The sequence below is a fragment of the Cavia porcellus genome, unplaced genomic scaffold (genome assembly GCF_034190915.1).
Source record: "Cavia porcellus strain 051 isolate PalLab524CR breed Dunkin Hartley unplaced genomic scaffold, mCavPor4.1 scaffold_37, whole genome shotgun sequence".
In the NCBI taxonomy this organism is placed as follows: domain Eukaryota; kingdom Metazoa; phylum Chordata; class Mammalia; order Rodentia; family Caviidae; genus Cavia; species Cavia porcellus.
In genome coordinates this window covers 7,505,360-7,515,543 of record NW_026947520.1, presented here as the reverse complement: position 1 = coordinate 7,515,543, position 10,184 = coordinate 7,505,360, and the positions used below count along the sequence as shown (strand labels likewise).

The window sequence follows — 10,184 nt, the reverse complement described above, 5'->3', positions numbered from 1 at the left end:
TTAAATTTTTAACAATAATTCTTTTTAATTTTATGTAAATTTTGGGTTAATATTATCTATTTCATTTGTATAATGTGTATTTTATTATATTTAAATTGAACATGCCCTACTTTAAAATGTACATACTTCAAGGATTGTAAGGATATGAAATAATATATTTTCTTTTTGTGTCATTATTTGATTATCATTATTTATTAGAATATTGAATTCATATTCCAGCAGGTTCACAGTGCATGGGGATGATACCACATGGGTGTTCTCACGTTTTTGATCTGACTTGTTCTTACGCAAGAGTGTTGTAGGATACTTTATTATTAAGAATTTTTAATTTAAGTTTAAGTTCCTAATAAAATGGAGATTAATTTCTTTTCTTAGGACAAAACATGTTTTATCTTCTTATGAAATGGTATGGTTTTATTTTCTCCTTTACTCAGCCCTGTTCATCTATTTTTATAATAATTCCTCACTCTTCCTAAGAATGCCATTTCATATTTTTCTTATATTGAGTTTTACTAACTTTTTACAATTTATTTATTGTAGTGTCACTTGTATTATGGAATTGTAATCTGATTTAAATTGGAATAAAGTTGCTATGTGTGTAGATTATGGATTTTACAACAAAAGATGCAATAAGTTTATTTTCAGGGTATATCGCTACTAAAATCATGAAAAAAACTTGTGTTCTGAATTGGCCTTATTTTGGGAGAAAACATGATACATATATAGAGTACACTGAAAAAATGCATACATAATTCAGCAGTTTGCCCTACTGATAAATGTCTGGAATCTAATAACCACCATTCAATTCACCTCTTGTAATTTTAGAGAGCAAATGTAACTTCTCTTTGTCTCATGATATCTCATTAAATTTAGTGTTAAAATATTTATACAAGTTTTTCTTTTTCTTGATTTACATACTTTTGGTAGCATATATAACATATATGTAATGTATATAACCTGCATATATTCTAAATGGACATACATGTATCTATTTAACTATAGCTCTCTATAAACATTGTGTGGATTAATCTCTTGGACTTTCATGGCAAATGGCCCCTTATAGTGGCCCCAATAAAGTGGTAAAGCCCTGAGGCAATGTGATTCTCCAGTGTTCTTTGTGAATTTACTCACTGATAACTCTACTTTTGAATGACTGGGCATAGAGCTTCTCAAACAGTCTCTAATGGATTTTGATGTCTGTTGTGGGGAGATTTTCTTTGTTTCACTCTTCCCTGGACCTGCCCTATGGTCTCTGAACACCTCTAATGTCTAACTTATGACATAAGTGAACCCATAGGGCCAACAACTTCTCACAGGACGCCAAGATCCAGGGGGACCCAGGTGATTTCCTGCCTGCATCACAGCCTCATGCTTCACTTTTTCCTCTTCCTCAGCATGACAGTGTCTACCTAGGGAAGATAAAAAGAAAGCACCACCAACACAGTTTCTTTGCTCCTTGGAGACACACACCACAAACAAGAACTTTTAATTGACTCTGGGAATTTGGAGCTAAGAAAAACTTTTCAGATACACAACACTGGATGAAGTATGTCATTGGCACAACAGAAGAATTGAATATTTGTGTCCTGGGGGAGGTGAGGTTACATTATCACTCACGTTTATCTCTGTGTCTGCCTCCTTCCTTTCTCACGCACGTTGGCTGTGTCTCTGTCACACTGAGGTCTACATCCTGGCAGAGGGAGAGGCACAAATGAGTTTTCTCACAGGCTGAGAACTGAGTCTGCTACAGTAGTGGGACATCATTTTCTTGGTGAAAGCACTTGGCTGAAGACAGATTGTTCTGGGGTGAAGGCTGCTCTTCTCCAAAGCCACAAAGACATGAAGAGCAGTTCTGGACACTGGTGCAGTAGCACATTGGAACTGTGAAGCTAGAACCATGTGCTGAATCCTGGTTACTGCTTATGTGTCCTGGTCTAACATTCACTCATGTATCCATGAGTGCTACAGCTGGAAGCAAGCAGGAAAGAAGTCTGAATTTCATGCTGGGTAGGACGGAAATTTTGAAATTAATTCCTTTCTGAGGTATCATAAAGTAATCAGGTAGAAATTTACTATAAATTCTGTGTATCTGTTGATGAATACAATAGAGTTACAGAATCCTCTGGTTGTTTGAAAAACTTGAGTACTGTCTATGAAAAAGAAGCTGTCACTCTCAAAGGGAGTATAATATCTTTATTGAATGAGAAAATATATGTGTATGAAAGTATTAGAATTATGTTGGTAATGAGGAATTTTCCCTTCTAGTAGGTAGAAAAAGATACTTCCAAAGTATCACCTTACTGATGAGAGTGAAGGATTACAGAAAAAATACAGAATTTGCTATATTTATTATGTATACCATGCATTTTTTTTGGTTAAAAAGTCCTATTCTAACATGATTTCCATGCCTCTTGCACTTCCGATTATTTTATAGGATGACAATATTGTGCACATTTTAATATCTTTAAAAAGTCATAGGATATCTAGTTGTATTTTTCTTTAAACAGTAAGTAGAAAAACATCTCCTAATTTAAAAGCATTAAGTTAGATTTTTAAAATTTCGTATCTCACAGAGGAGAATGAACTGCAATGTTGTACTCTTTTGAAAGACAGCATTTAAACTATGAAATCATATTTTATTGCTTTCTTAATATTCATCTATACTCAATAAATAACTATAGCTGTAAAACTACCAGCTGTATCTACACTTCATAAAGTGATCGGTCTATGTGCACATATTTACTCTATAGAAAAATTTGACAGTGGAAAATGAAACATATTCCATTGCATAAAAAGTGATTTTAATGTAAGACAGAAGATACAATGGTACCTCAGTTCATGATCTTAACTCATTTTATGATTTTGTGAAGTAGTTGTGTTTGTGTTTTTGTGGGAAAACAGTGCCACAGCTGTGTTTGCATCTGATGTGGAGTTTGTGAAGAGAAACCAAATTTTGTCACATGTTTTTGCTTGAGAACCAAATGGTTTGTGAGGAGAAGCACTCATGAACTGAGGTGCATGTATGTGTGTTATTTAAAGAACAGGAAATGTAGATGGGATAAGATACCAAAGCAATGACAGAGCAACTGGGCAGCCGTGGATGGAAGCTAGACTCAACCAATTTTAATGTGAGTTGCTAACTGCCTTGTGGCTCAGTTAACCTGAATTTTAAGAGAAACACACATTGCTGCCTTGTCTGATAGATGTAAATATTAAAGTACTCAAATAACATTTTAGCAGTGATCTATATATTGTAAATGCTATACAAAAAACATAAAACTTGGAAACTATCATAAACATATAACAAATATATAAAAATATATATAACATATATATTTGAGAAAGAAATTGTCATTGGGAAAGGTTATTATAAAAGAAGAGTTTATTTATAATTCATGTTATCACACAGAAACCTCTGTATAAGAAATTGAATCCTGAATACAGTAAGTGACAGAATGGGCTCTGAGAGTGTGTATATTGTAATAATCTTCAGTTTTCAGACTCTCATTGGAACTCTGGGGAATCTCTTTCTCTTAGGTAAATACATATTTCTTTATCTCAGTGGACATAAAACAAAACCCACAGATTTGATTATTATGCATCTGATTGTGGCCAACTTATTGGTCATTCTCTTTAGAGGGGTCCCAGAGATTTTGGCAGCTTATGGGTTGGAAGACTTCCTCAGTGACTTTGGATGCAAGTTTGTTTACTATATTAGCAGGGTAGGCAGAGGTGTAGCCTTTGGTAGCACTTGTTTCCTGAGTGTCTTCCAGGCCATCACCATCAGCCCCAGCAATTGCAGGTGGACTGAGCTCAAATTGAAATTTCCTAAGTACATAAACACCTTAACTACCCTACTCTGGGTCCTGCATTTGTTGCTGAATATTAGTTTTTCTGTGAGCTTGACTATGAAATTGAGAAACAAAAATGTTACTAGTAAGATAGACTTTGCTTACTGTTCAGATCCGAATACCAAGAGAGGGATATACACGGGGCATGCAGTGTTAACTGCCATATTTGATGTTTCATGCATGGGGCTCATGCTCTTAGCCTGTGGTTCCATAATTTTCATTTTATTTATGCACAAGCGACGGATTCAGCACATCCATAGGTCCAACCACTCCTTCAGGTCCTCTGCTGAGACCAGAGCCACCCACAGCATCCTTATCCTGGTGAGCATCTTTATGTTTTTCTATTTCCTGTCTTGTATCATGCAAATATATGTGACTTTTTTTCATCATTCGAGAATCTTGCTGTTTACCCTTGATGCTTTCATAAGTGCATGTTTCTCAACTGTCTGTCCTTTTGTATTCATGAATTGTGGTCACTGTGTATCTGGAATATGCTGTTTCTATGGTCAAAGAAACAGAGTCACCTAACTACAAGAGGAACAACATATGCACTGTTTGGTTTCAACTATGTTGCATCACTGATGATCTCAACCCTCACTATCCCCTCAAAATGCAGAAGATATCATCTTAACTCTTAATTGAGCTTTTCTTGTGTTCTTGACTTGACCAAAAGGAATCACTGTCTATCCCCACCTCCCCTGTTCTTCAAATTCTCTCATCTAGAGAAAATCAACAGCTTTCTCAGTAGCAGAAAGACTACAGCCTTCTGTTTTTCAGTGATGGCAGCCCCAGTGGCATATGATACTTTCCTTAAACCTTCTCTATCATGAAGCCTCAGCTGAAGCTGTCTGTAAAGTACCCTACAGTGTCAATCATGATACAGTTTTGTTGGACAATGAAAAGTCCTTTACTCATAAATATTTGGTAACCTGAACATGCATGACTTAAAATTCCTGTTATATTTTCATTTTCAATGTTGAAATGTAGTATCACACTTTGTAACTATGCTCTCTATACATTTTATATCATTGATGAATACTGAGTAAGATAGCTTCAAGTTATTTGCATAGATTGTTACTATTAAATCTTGATATAAATTAATGATATGAGTAGTGATATAAAAATTGCATTGAGTATAGTGTAAACATCATGTGTTGCTTCCTAATAGCAAGAGACTTCTGATACTAAGTCTGTGTTTGGTGAGTGAGTCTATGATTACATATGTGAATTTGTCCATGTATTTCTGTGTGCACTTTTTCCTATGTCTCAGTGTGTATTTGTGAGAGTATTTTCACATGTCTGTATGAGTATGCACTTGTGTGAAATTGATCTCCTCATCACTACATTCTGGACATGTGGTTCTTGTATCAATAACCAGGGAATCACTGAATATCATTTTATTTGAAGTCAAACTTGCCCTGAAAGAGATTGCATAAAAACACTCGTAATCCTTTAAATTTTATCCTTCATTAGACTTTTTAAAACCATTTTTAGGGGTCCAGGCAAACACAAATCCTAAGTTCAATTTCTAATACAAATCCACCAAATTAAAAAAAAATCATGTATGTTAAATTACTTAAGATATTGTGTTTATAGAACTATACTAATTGTAATTGTAAAAACAGGGTGTGTGAAGAACTCAGATAGACTGTAGCAGAAAGACAACACATAAAGAAGGAGGGAAGAGGAACGAGAGTGATGTACAAAGATGCGAAATTATGAGACAGAAAGACATTTGGAAGTAAAGGAAAAGAAGTGGGAACTTGAAGCAAAAGTAGTGAGGAAGCAATAAGGATTTTTGTGATCTGAGAAGGGGACATCAGAGAGAAAAGTGGAGAAAATGGAATCAGACCCAGGGATCAAGACAAAGAGGTTTACAAATAATGGAAAAAGAAAAAAAAAAAAAAAAAAAAAAAAAAACAGAAGAGAGGAGAATGATGGAGATCACCAGTGTAGAAGAGTCACACGGATGAGAAGTCAGAGACGCAGAAGAAACTGGGAAATAGAAGGGAAGTGTTGAGCAAAAAAATACCACATGATAGAAAAAAAGTACCCAAGGGGTAAAGAGGAAATAGGAAAATCCAAGGACACAGTGACAATAAATAAACAGAAACTTCAAAGGGGTGAATGATACAAGGAGAAAATTATTAGAAGAGAGAGAAAATTTTGGATCATTAGAAAATGAGTTGTTGAAAAAGATAGAATTATAACTTTAGGAAGATTTTACACAAACCAAACAGCCATAAAGAAGCTAACGTGGAAATGGTTGAAGGAAAGAAAAATAACTGAAAAAAGATTTAGTCTCTGATTATATTTTAGTAAAATGTATTTGATATTGAAATTGCCATTGAAATTTTTCCTCCCCCTGTCCCATGCACAAAGTATACAATACTGTTGAATTTTGTACTCCGAAAATCCATATATTGGTGTCTGTCCCTCAAAATCCTCATGGTGTCCTAGGGGTGGGCTTTGCAGACGGGACTGTATCTAGTGTTTGTGGGGCTGTAAATAAGGGTATATGATTAGTAAATCAGTTCACTGATTGGTTTGGCATGATTCCATCTAGCATTAAGTGTGTGAGTGTTATATCTGACTTAGGGCACATAGAACTGCATACAATTTATAGGACAAAAAGATATTTGTCTGCCACTCCCTTGATTGTGCTACTTTGTGGGCACCGTGAAGGGTCCTCCTCTGTCATGCCTTTCACTATTTTCTATACTGCCTTGGAGTGAGCCAATTATGGACTGGAACCTCTACAAACTGTGAGCTAAATAAACCTTTTGTGGTGCATTGAAAACTGGTGGTCAACTTAACATTCAGCTAACTAAACCCTGAGGATTGTTGCCAACATAAAAAGAAGACCTGGAGAGGAATAAGTATTATTGAAAAGTGCTGTTAGTCTTCTTGTTGCTGTGGGTTCTCCTGGAGGAGGTCTTTGAGTTTCTTTCCTTATATGAACTTGGTTGTTCTTATTGTCTGAGGAGCACAGGACCTTGTTGTTGCTGAGAATGGCTGAAGTTCATTTTTGGGGGATGGGAATCTGATCCTTACTGATTTCAGCATCACTTCTTGGCTCTGGAGAAGAAGACGGTATGCTCTTCAATCTCCAGGAGGAGTCTGTCGTGCTTGCTAATATGAACTCAGCTGTTTCAATCTCCTGAGGAGCTCGGGACTCCATTGTTGCTGAGGATGACTGTGGTACTTTTAGCAGGAGCCCTGGTCCTTATTTTGAGCATCATTTCCTGACTTCAGTGCAGAACTCTCAGCCTACTGGCACAAATACTTCATCCCACTGGCACAGACTTTCTTCCACTGCTGACCTTTGGGATTTCTCAGTGAAGATCTTTGAAACAGACTTGTGTGAGAAAATGTCATAGGCTGCAGGTCTGCAGTTGTACTCATGAGAGGCATATTCATGTGCTTTAGACCTTCAGATGGACTCATGTAGGATATCGCCATGGGATCCAGGCCCTGTACTCAATTCTTTAGGTCTTAGTGTATGAACAGATTTCCTACAGTCTTTCTTTTGTATTTGACTCTTGAGTGACTATCCTAAAATAATACTAAAATTACGTGTGCTGTGTTAAATAGTTTTCCTTGCAAAATCTGACTACAACATCTTTACTCCTTTACTTTGAGTTTGGTATATTTGGCCTGCTCAAGAGAAGTTAGTAAGACATGCTGTATTTACAAAGTATTCAACAACATTGAATTTAGTTTTCCTAAAATCCGTATATTTCTGTCTTCACCAAAATCCGTTGTTTAATTTAATGTGGGAGTGAGATTTTTTCAGTGGAAGGCATTAAGATGAGGTTGCACTGAGGTAGATTCAGAATCTTAGACAATGGATAACTTCAGGACAAAAATCACAGAAAACAAAACACATGAAGTTCTGGAACATTTTTATTTTTCAAGAAAACTTACTGATCTGGAAATCAAGAAGGTGACCTCACTCACAGTATCTTCAAAAAATAAATGAAATAATGTATACTGAGGACAGAATGTGAATAAATATGTGAAATCTTTGCACTGATAATTGCAAACCAAAGATGTAAAACACTGAAAACAGTTTAAAATAGAAAGGTGCATGATTAAGAGGTTCTTTTCTGCCTGTGTATTTTGGAATTCTGAGCATCCATATAGAGTGATCCATCCCATTCCTTAGATTTGGGAAACTTTCTCCCATATTTTCAGAGAATCTGTGTTTTATAACATTGGTCTCTGGCTCTGAACTTTCCTCCACGCCAAAGCCTTATCTTTGTTCTTTTGGATTTATCAAGGATTTCTTGGTCATTGTGAGTTTGTGTCTTGCTGCTTCTTTTGCTTTTTCTGAATATTTTACTAACAATGGCATACACAAATCCTGTTATTGTATCTTCTGGGTGATCTTATTTCTTGCAAAAATTTGCCAATTTCTAATTTAAAAATTTTTCAAATTTGAAGTTTTGATTTCTAGGATTTTTGCTTCATTGCATACTCATTGTTTGATTAAGTGGTCTTTCATAAATTATATTGTTCTTTGTAACTCATGAAAATCCTTGTTTGTATATTCTTTGTGCTTCTTGATCTTCATATTGATTCATTTGGTTAGTTATGAGATCATCTCCCAATGGATAATCATTATTTTGTTCAACTATATCATTAATTGTTTCATCCAGCTGCTTACATTCTTGATCTTTAAGCTCTTCATTTTTCCTTTTAGATTTTTACATAAAATTAATTTAATTTATATATGTTAAACAACATACATTCTTTTCTTTTCTTCCCTTTTTCCTTTCCCATATCCTAGTAGCTATTGGTTACTACACTCCTAAGCTCTTTTACATCATGAAAAAGAACAGATTGTAGTATTGTTGTTTGATTGAACACTTTTGTATCTAGATTTTGTAACTTGAATAACTAGTTCTGAGATCACAATGTGCAATGTATTAACTAGTTTTATTCCCTAACTTTTTTCCTTTTTGATATACTGTACCATTTCTACCATTTTTGTTTCGATATTTAAAATAAAATAATTAAAAATAAAAAATTAATTAAATTTGGTATAGTTTCTTTTATATGGATGTGAAATACAATGAATAAAAACAAAGGAGAGATGACAGGAAATAAAATTGTAGACAATTTTTATATTGGCAAGGGGATCAGGGGTATTGAGAGAAAGTTAAAGTGATAAAAATGACCATGATTTTTATTATAAACATACTCTAATAAATATAAAATACTATAATAGAGATATCACAACTTTCCATGAATTTGACAATCATTTTTTCTTTACAAATGTTGGTACTTTCCAAAGTTACTAATGTCATTCCTATAAAAATAAAACCATACCTTAGTTACTTTTCCCCTTGCTTATACAAAATACCCAAAAACCAAAGTAAAGGAAGAAAAGGTTTATTTACTCCACAGTTTGTAGAGGTTTCAGTCCATAGTTGGTTGACTTCAAAGGAGGGTGGTGTTGCAGAAGGGTAAACATGTTTAGAAGCAAAAGATATCAAAAGCAACAAGAGGAAGTCATATTTTTTTCTGTCCTTCATATTGTCTGCAGTCTACCTGCACTAGGGTGGTTGTAGCACTCACACCTTTAATTCAAGCACTGGATTATGAATCAATCACAAACAAGATTCAACCTCCTAAGAAAAACCCACTCTCCATAGCTCCATGAAGCTTTGGTGTGACACCAAGAGACAAACAATAACAAAGTTCCATTATTTAAAAAAAAATACATAACCCAAAATTTACATGTATTTGCATCCTAAATTAACTTTTTATATAATTGCTATTCTTCCTTGTGTTACTATTGCATTTTCACATTAGTTAAATTTTATGATATATTATTTTATAATTTTCTTTTTCTTTGCTTGTTTTTGGTACTGGAGATATAACTCACAACTTCATGCTTGCCATGTAGGCACTTAGGTCACTTAGCTAAATTCCAGACCCTTATTTCTTTTTGCCTTTTTCCATTGTAGAATTATACTTCATTAGAGTTTCTTGTTTGTAGTGTATAAATCCTAGTTCAGTATTGTAGACCATTGTTTTTCTTCATATGCCTATCAACTTGAGGTCACCATCCTGACAACATGATGGAGACAGGTGAATGTTTTGTGTTTCAGTCAGTGGCAAGAGCAACTGTCTTGTCTGGAGAAGATATTTTTGTCTGGTACAGGCTGACCTGTACCAAAGCCACACAGATAGGTAGAAACATTCTGGAGAGCACAAAGATGAATCGTAAACAGAAAGTCTGGCACTATGAGCCTGTGCTGTGCCTTAGTTACTCCTGGCATGTTTTAGCTAGCTCTGGTTGTTTATGATCTTACAACATGTGTA

The 10,184-nt window shown here is 34.8% G+C and overlaps 1 protein-coding gene across 1 annotated transcript; it reads left to right on the top strand.

The window, feature by feature from the left end:
* Nucleotides 1-3,455: 3,455 nt before the first annotated feature.
* Nucleotides 3,456-4,379, top strand: Cavporv1r688 (vomeronasal 1 receptor cavPorV1R688). The gene is given in 1 exon segment (NM_001167383.1): nucleotides 3,456-4,379. A coding segment is annotated over 1 exon segment (924 nt).
* The last annotated feature ends 5,805 nt before the right edge of the window (nucleotides 4,380-10,184 follow it).